Source organism: Pipistrellus kuhlii, unplaced genomic scaffold, assembly GCF_014108245.1.
Source record: "Pipistrellus kuhlii isolate mPipKuh1 unplaced genomic scaffold, mPipKuh1.p scaffold_m20_p_11, whole genome shotgun sequence".
NCBI classification, from domain to species: domain Eukaryota; kingdom Metazoa; phylum Chordata; class Mammalia; order Chiroptera; family Vespertilionidae; genus Pipistrellus; species Pipistrellus kuhlii.
In genome coordinates this window covers 44,725,012-44,738,767 of record NW_023425416.1, presented here as the reverse complement: position 1 = coordinate 44,738,767, position 13,756 = coordinate 44,725,012, and the positions used below count along the sequence as shown (strand labels likewise).

The window sequence follows — 13,756 nt, the reverse complement described above, 5'->3', positions numbered from 1 at the left end:
AAAAAAAAAAAAGAAGTCAAATCCTTCCTGGGCGCATCAGTGTCCCCTAGAGCTCGGGCTCGGCTGTGTAAGACAGCCACTGCCCCCTTGTGAGCCAGTGAGGAAGTGCGGCCTGGGTCTGCACGTGTCTGAAGGAGGAAGTTTCCTCTTCATAGGCCACCCTGATGGCGTTCCTGTGGGCCTCGGCACAGGAAAAAGCTGTGTCCCGCTTTTTAATATGTGGTTTGTTTTTAATTAATTTCAGAGAGTGGAAGGGAGGAGAGAGAGAAATAGAAACATCAGTGATGAGAGAGAATCGTTGATCAGCTGCCTCCTGCATGTCCCCTACTGGGGATCAAGCCCACAACCTGGGCATGTGTCCTGACTAGGAATGGAATCCAACTGTGACCTCCTGGTTCATGGGTCGATGCTCAACCACTGAGCCACACCAGCCGGGTGAAGCCGTGTCCTTCTGAAGAGGAACCTGGTTGCCAGTCAGCCTCCCAGCAACACCAGCACAGGGCCTGCCACAAGCACAGCTCCGCCGTAGTCCCACGGCAAATGGAAAGACAGGCCCTCCGATGGCCACAGAGAGTGGCCTGGGGGGGCTCAAGTTGTGCCAAAGGCGAGAGGTGGCCATTGGGTTTCAGGGCACGTCCACTTCCAGCCTGCTGCAAGCTTTCTGACCTCGTGTCCCTAAAGGAATGGGGACCCAACTACAACCCACCTCAGGCCCAACTCCCCTGCTCCCAAAGACCAGGCGTGGGCCCGAGGTGCCCTCCAGCCGCTCGGCCCTCCCGTCCCCACTCACCTGGGTATGAGCGGTCAGCTCCAGGCTGAGCTGGAGCTCCTCACCGGGGCGCAGTGTGCCACGTCTGGGGGAGACTCTTGCTTTGCAGAAGCTTGCTTGGTGCCCCAGGAGCTGGTGGACACAAAGGCGGGCCTGCGGTCAGGTGCTGGACTCCCAGGATGGGGCAGGGGTCCGGACAGGGTGCTCGGCAGCTCTGCTGGAGGCGCAGATGGGGGGCCACAGCAGGACAGGATGGCCGGGTGCTTACTGGTAGGGATGAGCCCCAGGTCCCTTCTCTTCTCCTTCCCCCCCAGATGGACCTGCCAAGGGTGGCCTGGACTACATAAGCTGCCCTGGAGGGCCAGGGTGATGGGGAGCAGAGAGCAGCCGCCTCCGAGGCACAGGATTGTGGGCCCTGTCCCCTGGCAGGCAGAGCAGGCTCCAGCCAGCCCATGGACAGGGCCTCATGAGGGCTCCCACAGCTGCATGGACCAGTCACGGCCTGGAGGTCTAGCTGCGAGCCCCTGAGACACCTCAGGCAGGGACCCGGACTCCGCTGAAGGCGAATCAAGGAAAAGCCAGACCAGATGTGCTGTTCCTTCGAGGGGCTCGGCTTTTCTGGGTGCTGTGGGCAGAGGATAGGCTGTGGAGGGGAGGCAGAGCCTCTGCTCTGGGGATGCCTGAGGGGCAGCGTCTCCTGCCCCAGGGGTCTCCAGTGCTGAGGGCTCACTCACTCTGCCCCAGTGGAAGCGGGTGGGCAGGAGCGTGCCGTTGATGAGTGTGATGCCCGCCTTCGTGGGCACGCCCAGGAAGAGGTTGTTGACCACCACCTGGCTGCTCTGGAGGTACACGTGGGGCTCCTGCACCTCGGCGTACACAGGGAGGTAGCTGGGACACGAGGAAACAAAAGGCATGTTGATTAAAAAAAAAAAAAGAAAGAAAGAAATAAGGCTGTCCCTATGTGCAAAAGACATGGCGGTCTATGTGGAAAATCCCAAGGAATCTATTTCTTAAAAGCTCCTAGAACTAACCAACTTACAGGGTACAACATCAACATTAAAAAAAAAAAAAAATCAATCACACTTTTATATGTTAACAGTGAACATGTGGAAATAGAAACTTAAAATTACTCCAGAAATGGAAAAACTGAGGTATAAATGTAAAGGATTTGTGTGCCAAACACAACAAAACATTGATGAAAGAAAGAAAGAAATGGAGGGACATGTGTGTTCATGGATGGGGAGAGTCAACATAGTGAAAGTGTCAGCTCTCCCCAAATTGATGTCCAGATTTAACACATTTCTTGTCAAACTCCCAGCAAGGATTTTGTAGATATAAACAAGCTGATTATAAAATGTATATGAAAAGACAAAGAATGATTAAAACGATTTTTTGAAAGTGCTATAAAATAGAATATCACTCTACTGGATGTTAAGACTTACTATATATCGCCGGGACCGGTTTGGCTCAATGGATAGAGTGTCGGCCTGGGGACTGAAGGGTCCTGGGTTCAATTCCAGTCAAGGGCATGTGCCTTGGTTGCAGGCATATCCCCAGTGGGGGGTGTGCAGGAGGCAGCTGATCGATGACTCTCTCTCATTGATGTTTCTACTCTCTATCTCTCTCCCTTCCTCTCTGTACAAAATCAATAAAATATATATTAAAAAGAAAGACTTACTATATATCTATAGTAAACATGATAGTGTGCTGTGGGTGAGGGATAGGCACTATGAACAATAAGAAGACAACCCCATATTACATGTGTATTTTTAAAAGGGGTGAAGATCTTGATAGTTCTCCAAAGAGGATATACAAACGGCCAATATGCACATAAAAGATGCTAAAAATCACTTGCTACCACGAAAATGCAAATCAAATCCTCATGAAATATCACTTCATACACACTGAGGTGATTATCATTGAAAGACACAGAATAACAAATATTGAGAATGTGGAGAGGATAGAGAAGGATGGAGAGTGAGTCAGCAACTGTTAGATCTGCACTATTATATTATCTATATATCTCTCTCTAAAAGCCTAAGTGACCAGTCAACCAGCTGATTGGCTGGTAGCTATGACATACACTGACCACCAGGGGGCAGACACTCAGTGCAGGAGTAGAAACCATAGCATGGAAACATGGAACAGATCGATGAATCTCAGAGGGAAGGGGGGAGGGTAGAGGGTAGGAAGAGATTAACTAAAGATTTTATATGCATACTAGAGGCCCGGTGCATGGATTCTGCACCAGCGGGTCCTTGGTTGGCTTCCTGGGGTCAGGTCAAAGCTGGCTCTCCGACATCTCGAGAGGGGTCCCAGATTTCGAGAGGGGGCAGGCCAGGCCGAGGGACCCTAGTATTATAATACATCACACACTATATGTGAAAATAAACATTAAGTAAAGAAATAAATATAATGCTATTCTAGTGAGAAAAAAAGAAGGATGTGATCAGATCAGTTAATAAAACAGAGCAGAACAAAACTATTACTTAAGACCCCTGGGGGAGAAGGCCCTGCAGAATGAATGTGGGAAACAGCAGGGGAGGGGGAGGACTGTGGAAGATTTGTCAGCCAGTCCGGGGCCCCAAGCCCTGAGCTCACACGACACACAAAAGACGGGGCTGCAGCAGGATTTATCCCCCCAGAGGGGCCTGGGGGTCTGGGGCAGATCCTGCAATAACCTTGGGCCTTTCAACTATCATGGAAGGAAAGCAACCCAATAGCTAGATCCCAGCCTATTTACGAATGGATGGAGTGACCTCTGTAGCTGGCCAGGGTAGGCTTCCTCTGCTGCTTGACTTGGCCTGTTTGACCCCTTCGACAGGGCCCCTTCCCTCATGAGGTCAGGTGGCTCTGTCCTCTGGGGGGTCTCACGTGCTCTCCGTGGAGGGGAGTGCTCTCAGCGCACACCTACACACACTGACACAGAGGAAGTTTACGCCATCAGCGCCTTACTCAAATCAACTTCCTCTTCCATTTGAAAACACCAATGGGTCGCCAAGGATTACTAGACAGAGAAGAAAAACCAGTGAAGGACGATTCTAAACCAAAATCCGAGGAAACAAAAATCCATTTCCTTGGGGAAATGTAAGTGGCTGCTGCATCCATAAGTTAATAACATTACTATAAAAAAAAAAAAAAAAGCAAATGATCCAAGAACAAAGAAGCTTGAGATTTCAAAACATGGTTGTCAGAAGAAGGGCATCTATCAAATTAGTAAAATGCAAGGCCAAGGCCATCTCCCTGAACAAGAAGCAAAACCACCAAGCAGAAAATATGATAAAAATGGTTACATTCATGTGGTATAGATCCAGCCAGCCTTCTTCTGAGACAGACCCTCCCTAGGCACAGGAGGGCAGGCACGTGACCCAAAGAGAACCAATCAGAGCCTACCTCCAGAGAAAGCCGGTTTCATCTCGCACGGAGGTTAAGGGGGCAGTGTGTGAGCCTGGAGCTCTAAGTGGACCCCTCCCTCGGGGCAGAGTGGCCAATGGCCCCTCTCCAACAGGGGAAAGAAAGGCCAACAAAGAGAGAGGGGCAGAGCTGAGGGTCGGGGAGGCGGGAGGGGTGGCATAGAGGGAAGGCTGGTGGGAATGAGAGAGAAGCCGAAGAGCAGACAGGGGAAGAGGCTGGGGCCCCTGCCATCAGCAGGGCGGGGCTGCCCGGTCTCATGCTCCCCTTTGTTGCCTAACTTGGTTGCACCCATGTTTCCATCACCTGCACCTGTAAAATTCTTTTTTACACGGTCCTTTAAGAAGAAAGATCAGCCGAAACCAGTTTGGCTCAGTGGATAGAGCTCGGCCTGTGGACTGAAGGGTCCCAGGTTTGATTCCGGTAAAGGGTATGTACCTTGGTTGCGGGCACATCCCCAGTAGGGGGTGTGCAAGAGGCAGCTGATCCATGATTCTCTCTCATCAATGTTTCTAACTCTCTATCCCTCTCTCTTCCTCTCTGTAAAAAATCAATGAAATATATTAAGAAGAAGAAGAAGGAGGAGGAGAAGGAGAAAAAGAAAGATCAGCGATTGAAAAGGAAAGGAAATAAAGGCCTAAAGGCATTCACCCTGATGAGGAGACAGATTTAACCTTCATTCACAGTCAAGGCCCTCAGGGGGCCATGCGGGACCGAGAGGAGAAAGACTCCCACTCAGACCTGTGCTGTGATCAGGGAAAAGCGCATTCGAACAAGACACTGCTGGTGCTTACTCCCCCATCCCATCAGGCGGTCAAACTATAAAAAACGAGTTAATGTCTGTCGCTGTGAGAGTGTGGGGCAGTGGGCAGCCTCAGAGACTGTACGTGGAAGTATAAAGTGGCACAGTACTTTCGGAGGATCCATAAAGATGTAAAATGAGCATTTAAATGTTTTCGTAACGAAACACACGCAGAAGCGACTATAAAGCACAGTGTAAATGCATTCCGTTTAACAAATAAGAACACTTGTGCACCGCTACTGCTCAGCTCATTATGGAAGATTTCCACCGGCCAGCTTAAGGAAACGGATAGCACGCTTCAAAATCATTTGGCTGAGGGAGCAGATGACACAATATTTGCAGTGATTGGATAATTACGAAGGGAGGTGCTGGGGACATGGGGGCTCATTACGCAATTCCATTTTTACATATTTAAGGAATTTTTGGAAAGGAAGAAAAGAAGGGAGGGAGGGTAGGAGAGAGAGAAGGAGAGAAGGAGGGGGGGGGGAAAAGGGAGGGAGGGGGGGAATGTCACTAATAACCTTTGAAACCTTCAGTGTGTTCCTTCCAGAGCCAATGGCATTCACTCATTTAAATACGCCACAACTGAACCCTAACCCTAAACCCAACTTTAACCCTAACCCTAAACCTAACCGAACCCCCCAAATAAATAAATAAATAAATAAATAAATAAATACGCCACGGCAGTTCTGTGTCTGTTCTCCTGTTGAATATTGACTGTTTCCAGTGTTCTGCTGTAATGGACAGTCGGGCCCTGAGAATTCCCACATGAGCACAAGGCTGTGGCTGCACATGCGTGAGTCTCTGCGGGGTTAATCTGGAAAAGCTAACGCTGGGTCACGAGGTAGGCACATATTTTACCGTAATGGGCATTTTCTGTAATTTCCAAATTTTATAGAATACACATGCATTAACACCTTTAAGTTCTGAAATGTCTACAGATAAAAATTTGCACCTAACATATGTGAGTATGCCGGGACTGTGCAGAGAGTGTGCTGTGAGGGCCCCTCCCCCTTACCTCCAGGGCCCGTTCACCACCTCCAGCACCAGGACGGTCTGCAGACACTGGACCTGGCGAGCCTCCAAGGTGATGTTCACCCTGCAGTCCCCCAGGGGGTGCACCTGGCCGCCGGAGGGCTCAATGTGGAACGGAGACACCTGAGGGGAGGTCACCCCGGAGGGATGAGGAGAGTGATCACTTGGAACTGCAGAAGTTGGGGCTGGCCGTGCCCAACCAGGGTCACCCCAAGCTGCCCCCCGCTCTTCACAGAGCCACTCGGGACACAGGAGGAGGCAGGCGGGGGTGGGAGCACAGCTGTGCGGGAGGCTCAGGACTCAAGAGGACAAAGACCAAGTCTCTAGTAAAGGAGGAGGACCCCAGGCACTGGCCAAGGTCTGGGGGGTAAAAGGGGGCGGGGCACGCTGGGAGCAGGTGTGTTGGCTCTCTGAGATCTCCCAGCCCCATTGGGCAGGCAGGGTCAAGACCCTGATGGCACCCTAACCGGTTTGGCTCAGTGGATAGAGTGTAGGCCTGTGGACTGAAGAGTCCCAGCGTTGATTCCGGTCAAGGGCATGTACCTTGATTGTGGGCACATCCCCAGGTGGAAGTGTTCAGGAGGCAGCTGATTGATGTTTCTCTCTCATCCATGTTTCTAACTCTCTCTCCCTCTCCCTTCCTCTCTGTAAAAAAAATCAATTAAAAACAAAACAAAACAAAACAAAACAAAAAGATCCTGATGGCTTTAAGGAAGGAAAGCCATCAAGTCACCACATTGGGGGAGGGGTGAGCTTCTGTGTAGCCATCGGTTTCCCCGACCCCCCAGCCCCCAGGCCTGTATTCCCTGTTCTCCAGGAAGGTCCACCGCCTCCCCACACAGATAAAGGGAGAGGGGGTGGGAAAAGGGTCAGGGCTCCCTACCCCTCCTTCCTGTCCCTGACTGAGACAAAATGCACCAGTCGGACTGGCTGGTAGGCTATCACTGGATGTTGAACTATCACCCCCAGGAGGCAGGTTGTTCCTCTTTGGTCTCTTGCTTCCATGAGACTGAGACTGAGTATAGGGCACCTGCCTGGAGGGAAGCCTGTCCACCCCCATGGGCCTGGATGCCCAGTCCCATCCCTATCCCTTCCTGTTGGAAATCAATAAAAAAATAAATAAATAAATAAATAAATAAATATATATATATATATATATATATATATATATATATATATATGTATTTTTTTTTTTTTAAAGAGTGATGGTTCATGGCTAACTGCCGCTGGGGAGTAACAAGCACCGTGACTTGGTTGTCTTCTGGATTGCGCATCATCCAGTCAAGTGTGGTGCCACAGTCTGAATGTGGGGATGACAGTCCTCTGCCACCTCTAGTATTTTCTTATCCTATATAATAAAAGCCTGATATGCTAAGTGTCTGGTCGGCCGGTTGGCCATTCAACCAATCAAAGCGTAATATGCTAATGAAATGCCAAGGCAGCTCAACTGCTAGCTATGATGTGCACTGACCACCAGGGGGTAGACAGGACCAGTCACTATGATGTGCACTGACCACCAGGGAGCAGATGCTCTGACTGGTAGGTTAGTTTGCTGCTGGGGTCCGCTCATCAAGATGGGCCATACACGCCCTGGGGCCCTCTGTGGTCCCTTCCCAGCTGGCCAACCTCCCGCATCCCTCCCCAGCCCTGATCGTGCACCCCTCGGCCTGGCCTGGGCCCTCTCACAATCCTGGACCCCTTGGGGATGTCTGAGAGCCAGTTTCAGCTCTGTCCCACAGGCCAGGCTGAGGGATCCCGCTGGTGCACGCATTCGTGCACCGGGCCTCCAGTTTTACAGCAAAATGAAAAGGGCTATTGGAGTGGACATGAATCTTCCCAAGTTCTCTTTTTTCGGAGCCTTTCAGTTGGGTGGAGAAGCCCAGGCCCAAGCATCACCTGGTGGCAAGTAGTCAAACCGCAGGCACAGGCCCTGCGTGAGAAGTTGGGAACCTGGGGGTGAGCCCATCCAGCCAGCCCCTCCCTGGAGGCCTGGGGAGCTTCCTGCCCAGCCAGCTCCCTGTCATCTTCCTGACTCTCAGGCTGCTCTGACCCAGGGAGAAACCCAGGTCCTATTTCCTCGTCAGAGGGCAGAGCGAGTAACAGGAAAATCCGGTTTGGGGTTGAGTTCTGCGGGAGAAGGGACCCGCCTGCCTCAGAGATGCGGAGAGCTGGGGCCCCTGCCAGGCAGAAGCCACTGGGCAGCATCGCCTCTCCCAGCCTCAACCCTCGGAAGGCCCGGCCCAGGACCCACAGCTCAAACAGGGCGGGCGCAGGCCAAGCAGCCCAACTCACGTCCTCCCGCCTCTCCTCCAGGCAGACCGCGCCCTCCTGCATGTGCCACATGGCGGGGAGCGGGCTGGTGTTCTGGATGTGGATGCACTTCGTGGCCTTCTGCCCCAGGCGCAGCAGCCCGAACTGCAGGGCTGAGACGCTGATGTCGAGGGTCGGCCCCTGAGACACACGGGCCCGTCACTGGGAGTGGGCTCTTGTGCCCTCCCCCTGCCTCCCCCTCCCCCACCATTCCCACCCCCGCACCCCCAGCCGCACCTTAAACGTGGCTTCGATGTGCAGCACCACGGGCCAGGGCGAGTCTTTGATCTCACACGGCAGGTCCTGGCTGGTGGGGCCGGGGGCACCCCCGGTGAACTTCAACTCAAAGTCCTCCACCTCGCTGGACGCTGCGGGAGGCGGGATAGAGAGAGCTGAGAAAGGAAGAGGGGCAGGTTCCAGGGCACCCGAGTGTCTGGCCTTTACTGACTTCTCGCCCACGGTGCCGGGCTGATCGCGGGACACCCTGAACCCACACAGGCCCCGCACTCAGGCCTCCTGCCCCTGCCCCGCCCCTGGAGGACCCCCCCCCCCCCCCCGCAGTACCGATGGACCCCGTGCAGGGCTCCACTTCGATGATGTGGCAGTCGCAGATCTTCCCCCACGTGTACCTGATGCGAGACTTGCTGTTGTTCCACATCTGAAAGACACGCCCCAGCCGTCACCCCTGGGCCTGCGAGGGGGGACACCCCTCATCTCATCCCCACAGCCCGACCCCGCACCGCAGGGTGTGTGGGCGCCGGGTCCTGCCGAGGACCCATGAACACAGGAAGGGGCTCCACCGTCCTGCCGCTTGGAGGATGCTGGGGAGCTGGTAGAGGGACAGGAGGCACGGTGTCCGTGCAAACCCAGCAGGTCCTGGGGCCTGGGGCCTGTCCTCTGAGAGGTGGGAGGTGGCCGCTGTCTGCCCGTCCAGCACATTCCCCTCACGCCCCCACGCCCCACCTGGGCCGCCGGCCGCGGCGGGAGAGCTGTGCCCTACCTTAAAGTCCTTCTTCACGTTCAGGCCGATGTAGTTCTCCCCGGGGATGATGAGGGCGTAGGGCTCTAGGAGGATCTGGAAAGGCTGCACGGAGCCCTTCACCTCGATCTCCAGGGGGATCACGTCGTTCAGGATGTAGGAGGCGTTTTCCAGGTCCGTGCTCAGCACAGAGCACCGGGAGCTAGGAGCCCACCCAGCCCTGAGCATGGCCCTGCCCGGCCGCTTCTGCCCCAAGTGTTTGGTCTTGTGAGGAGCAAACGATCGCCCGCCCACAGCTCCCAATCCCCCTAGAATCAGACCCGTCAGCCAGTGCCCTGAACCGGTGACGAATGCCTGTGGCTGCGGCAGCGACTCCGCCTGCGGCCTGGGCCAGGGCCACCTCCCCGCTGCCTCCAGGGAGACAGCGGAGCGCCCAGCCGAGGGGTCTCCACAGGACGCTGGCTGCAATGCCTACCACGGGCACACCCTTTCCCCCACCACCCAGGGGCCAGCAGCCTGGGTGCCCAGTGGTAACACTGAGCCCGGGGCCCAGCTCTGAGATTCCAGGGGGGCTGAGCTCTCACAGTGAGCCCAGCAGGCTCTGCTCCCTGCGTGCCGAGGCCACACCAGGCCTAGGTGCCAGGACCAGGTATTCGGGGGAGAAGGGGGGTCAGGTGGCTCCTTCCCCCCTTCCCGTTACCCTCCCTCGCAGCCCCACGGGGAAGGCAGGCACCACTCCCCTCCCCTCGACCAGGGCCCGGGCCCTGCTCACCCCTCGAGCTCCGGGACTCCCTCTATCGCCATCTGGAAAACGCTGTGAAAATCCTTCAGCTGCGAGGCAAATACGGCGCCCTGGAACCCAGCCGCATGCCAGCCGGGCTGCCCCAGGAAGGTGCTGCCTCCCTGTGGGGTCCCACCACCCAGGGAAGGGGGGAGGCTGTGGGTATGGCACCTCCTCCCCGCGCAGCTGAGCCTGGGGGGGCGGGGAGAAAAGGTTCTCCAGACCCCAACAGGCTGTCCCCGGCACCACCCCCTCCCATGGCAGACAGGGAGGTGGCTGGATGCGAGGCCGAGAGGCAGACCTGCTGACCTCACCAACGGGTCCCCCGAGCGCCCGCCCGTCTTCACACCCAGCGCACGTGCCCTCCCCCGGGAGCTGTTGACCTCGCCCTCGGGGACCTGTGCCTCTCGCTCTGTGGGGGCTGCTGGGGGGCCCACAAGGATGGGGAAGCCCTTGACGGAACTCATCCCGGAGGACCCGGCCTGAGGAATGGAGGCCGGGGCCTGGCTGCGGGCGAGGCGTGTGCAGAGCGGGACCAGGCAAGACGGGCACCTTCACCTCAATTCCTCACACCCTCCTCTGGCCCCCTCTCAGCAAGTGCCAGCCCCCCCAGGGTGCTGGGCACCCGGCCAGGCCCCTGAGCGGCTTCGCCGTCCCTGGAGGACGTGCCCAGAGGGTGCCAACACCACGACCCCGTTGTGGGTGACCCGACCACGTCACCTGGTGAGGGGAGAAGCTCAGGATGAACTCGTGGTCAGCGTAGGGGCTGAGGATGCCCTGCTCGGGGGTCATGGCGAAGGCCGTGTCTGTGTCGGGATGGTTCTTGATGCGGTCCGGGCTGTGGGCCTCTCCAGGCATCAGGGCCTGCAGGTTGGGCATCCTGACCTGCCAGTGGAAGGCCAGCTCCACGTGCCTGTGAGGGCATGGACGGTGGGTCCCAGGTCAGGTCCCGATTCTGTCAGGAACAGGTTCTCTCGTCCCTGCCCGGCCTGGCCCCACTCCCCGCACCGGGAAATAGCTGGCTCAGCCTCAGCCTCTGCCCGCGGAGGAGCCTGGGGAAGGGGCAGCACGTGGGTCAGGGAGTCCAAGCTGGAGGCCCCCTAAGAAAGCCCCCCCCCCAGCAGCTGGAGGTTAGGGCCCCAGGGACTCTGGACATGGCACACACAGTGAGGGATGCTCCAACCACTGAGCTGCGGGGCTCTGGACGCCCCCAGATCTCAGGACAGTGTCATCAGCGTCTCCCACCACATTGACCCTCCGCTCCGTTCCCACCTCTCCAGCTATGGCCTCCCAGGACTGCTCTGGCCAAAGACACGTGCCCACCACTGGCTGCCAGGAGCGGCGAGAACTCCATGGACGTGGGAGGGGCAGGACTCGGGGTGCTGCTGGCAGCAGCTGGCAGTGGGAGGATGGCAGCCAGGTGACAAAGGCCTGTGTAAGGCCGAGCTGGGTCACCAGGCAGCCTGACTGGGAGGCTCCGAGAGGTCTGTCCTGGTGCAATGGCAGCGAGCACTGAACCCACGGCCCATGTTTGACCTTGGGACTGGGACGGCTACCCCTCCTGGGCGGGCAGGGACGCTCTGGAGCCCTGCTCCTGGCTGAGGATGGGCCCGGATGATCAATGCTGCCCCATATAGCTTCCTGGGGCGATGGAAATCTATCTGCACTGTCCAGTCTGAAGCTACCAACTACCAGTGTGGCTGGTACTTAAAATGTGGCTGGTGCCAATGAAGAAGTGAGGGTTTGTTTTTGTTTTTTTAATATATATTTTTATTGATTTCAGAGAGGAAGGGAGAGAGATATAGAAAATCATAATAATGAGAGGGAATCATTGATCAGCTGCCCCTGCACGCCCCTTACTGAAGATTGAGCGTGCAACCCAGGCATGTGCCCTTGGCTGGAGTCGAACCTGAGACCCTTCAGTTCATAGGCTGATATTCTAACCACTGAGCCAAACCAGCCAGGGCAAAAAGTGAGTTTTTAACTTTCTGGAATGCTCATTGATTTCCACTGAAAGAGCCACAGAAGCGAGTGGCTATCGTGATGGGCAGCACATCCGGATCCTTCCATTCTGTGCCCAGACTGCTCCCTGGCCCCTGGATTATGGATGGAAGGAAGCTCTGGTGAGGAAGGAGAAGGGGTGTGCACTGGGAGCTGAGCACAGGGGTCACTCACGTAGCATTTCTAATAAGCAGCTGTTTCCTCGCTGTGGACTGAAGGTTTTCAGGCTCAAAGCGTATGAAGTGCTGGGCTGTTAAGTCCGTAAGCTCTCCAGGGTCCGGCTTACTTTTCTCACCAGAAATATAGATCAGCTCCAAAGCAACCAGCTGCCCCATTCCTGACGAGATAGGGTGGCGACGTTTCGCTAGGAAACCAGGGCTCTCTGGCCAAAGGCTGCTGCGGGACCCATGCTACCATCCACAAGCAACTTGGTCATGACCCCGGGGATTGTACACAAGAGGAGGGCTGGGGGTCATTAACACATAGATTCACGTCCCCACGTCTTCCAGACCAAAAGGAGGTGAGTCTCATAACCGAGCACGATGCAGACACTCAATTAGTGCTTACTGAATGAAATTGGATGGATGGATGGACAAACAGATGATGGACAGATGGAAGGAAAAAAGGAAGGAAATAAAGGTTGGTGGAAGAAAGGTTGGATGGAAGAAAGGAAGGACAGACAGATGGGAGGGAGGGAGGGAGAAAGGAGGGAAGGATAGATAGATGGATGGATGAACAGATGATGGACAGATGGAAGGAAGAAAGGTTGGATGGAAGGAAGGGAGAGAGAAAGGAAGGAAGGAAAGATAGATAGATGGATGGATGGATGGATGGATGGAAGGAGGGGAGGAACAAGGGCATCTTGAAATTCAGCAGGATGCCCCTCTAACCCTACAGGAACCTGGAGGTGCATCTGGGTTGCTTGTATGGGAGTCACTGGTAACTCCCCAGGAGGAGATTAAGGTGAGTTTCAAAGTCAACAATGAAAGATCTCGCCCAGGTTTCCATCTGTCTCTCACTAGAAGGCTCCTTGGGACTGTCCTGAAGGCCACACTGGCTTTCGTCTCCAAGGTCTGACCAGAGTGAGAGGCGCCAAACTAGACCCTGGTGCATGGAGGGTGAAGCAGCCCTCACAGCATCCCCTGATGCCCCCACCCCACCCTGGGCACACACAACCCACCTGAAGTCACCATCTCCCTTATCTGGCAGTTGTCGCATATGACTATGAAGGTCTGCTCCACCTTTCCAAAGCTCGTTGGGAGAAACCAGACCTGGGGGAGACACGGTGTCCTGTTACCTCCCAGCAAGGGGCTTCCCCCCACCTTCCAGGCTCCTCTGCTCTGACACGCGCCCCACATTTGCTCACCACTTTTGCTGCCCATCCCGTCGCTCCCCCCTCCTACCTAAGGCCAGGGGTTTCAGCTGCTGCTACACCCCAGAGTAAGGTCAAAGGGACATGAAGAGCAAGTTCACAGGGACCAACACACAAATGACCACATGTTGAACCTTACTCAAAATGTAAATGAGCGCTGACCAGTTTGGCTCAGTGGATAGAGCGTCGGCCTGAGGACGGAAGGGTCCCAGGTTTGATTCGGTCAAGGGCATGTATCTTGGTTGTGGGCACATCCCCAGTAGTGGGTGTGCAGGAGAGACAGCTGATTGGATGTT

At 55.3% G+C, this 13,756-nt stretch overlaps 1 protein-coding gene across 1 annotated transcript in view; it reads right to left on the bottom strand.

Moving 5' to 3' along the window:
• Positions 1-13,756, bottom strand: part of DLEC1 (DLEC1 cilia and flagella associated protein) — a 42,707-nt gene that overhangs the window by 10,556 nt on the left and 18,395 nt on the right. The window contains exons 11-21 of the mRNA XM_036431872.2: positions 13,269-13,359; positions 12,263-12,425; positions 10,808-11,000; positions 10,079-10,137; positions 9,328-9,487; positions 8,892-8,985; positions 8,565-8,695; positions 8,310-8,468; positions 6,001-6,140; positions 1,504-1,657; positions 791-901 (exon numbers count right to left, since the gene is read on the bottom strand). Coding sequence (XP_036287765.1) covers positions 791-901; positions 1,504-1,657; positions 6,001-6,140; positions 8,310-8,468; positions 8,565-8,695; positions 8,892-8,985; positions 9,328-9,487; positions 10,079-10,137; positions 10,808-11,000; positions 12,263-12,425; positions 13,269-13,359 — 1,455 coding nt within the window. The remainder of the gene's footprint in view (positions 1-790; positions 902-1,503; positions 1,658-6,000; positions 6,141-8,309; positions 8,469-8,564; positions 8,696-8,891; positions 8,986-9,327; positions 9,488-10,078; positions 10,138-10,807; positions 11,001-12,262; positions 12,426-13,268; positions 13,360-13,756) is intronic.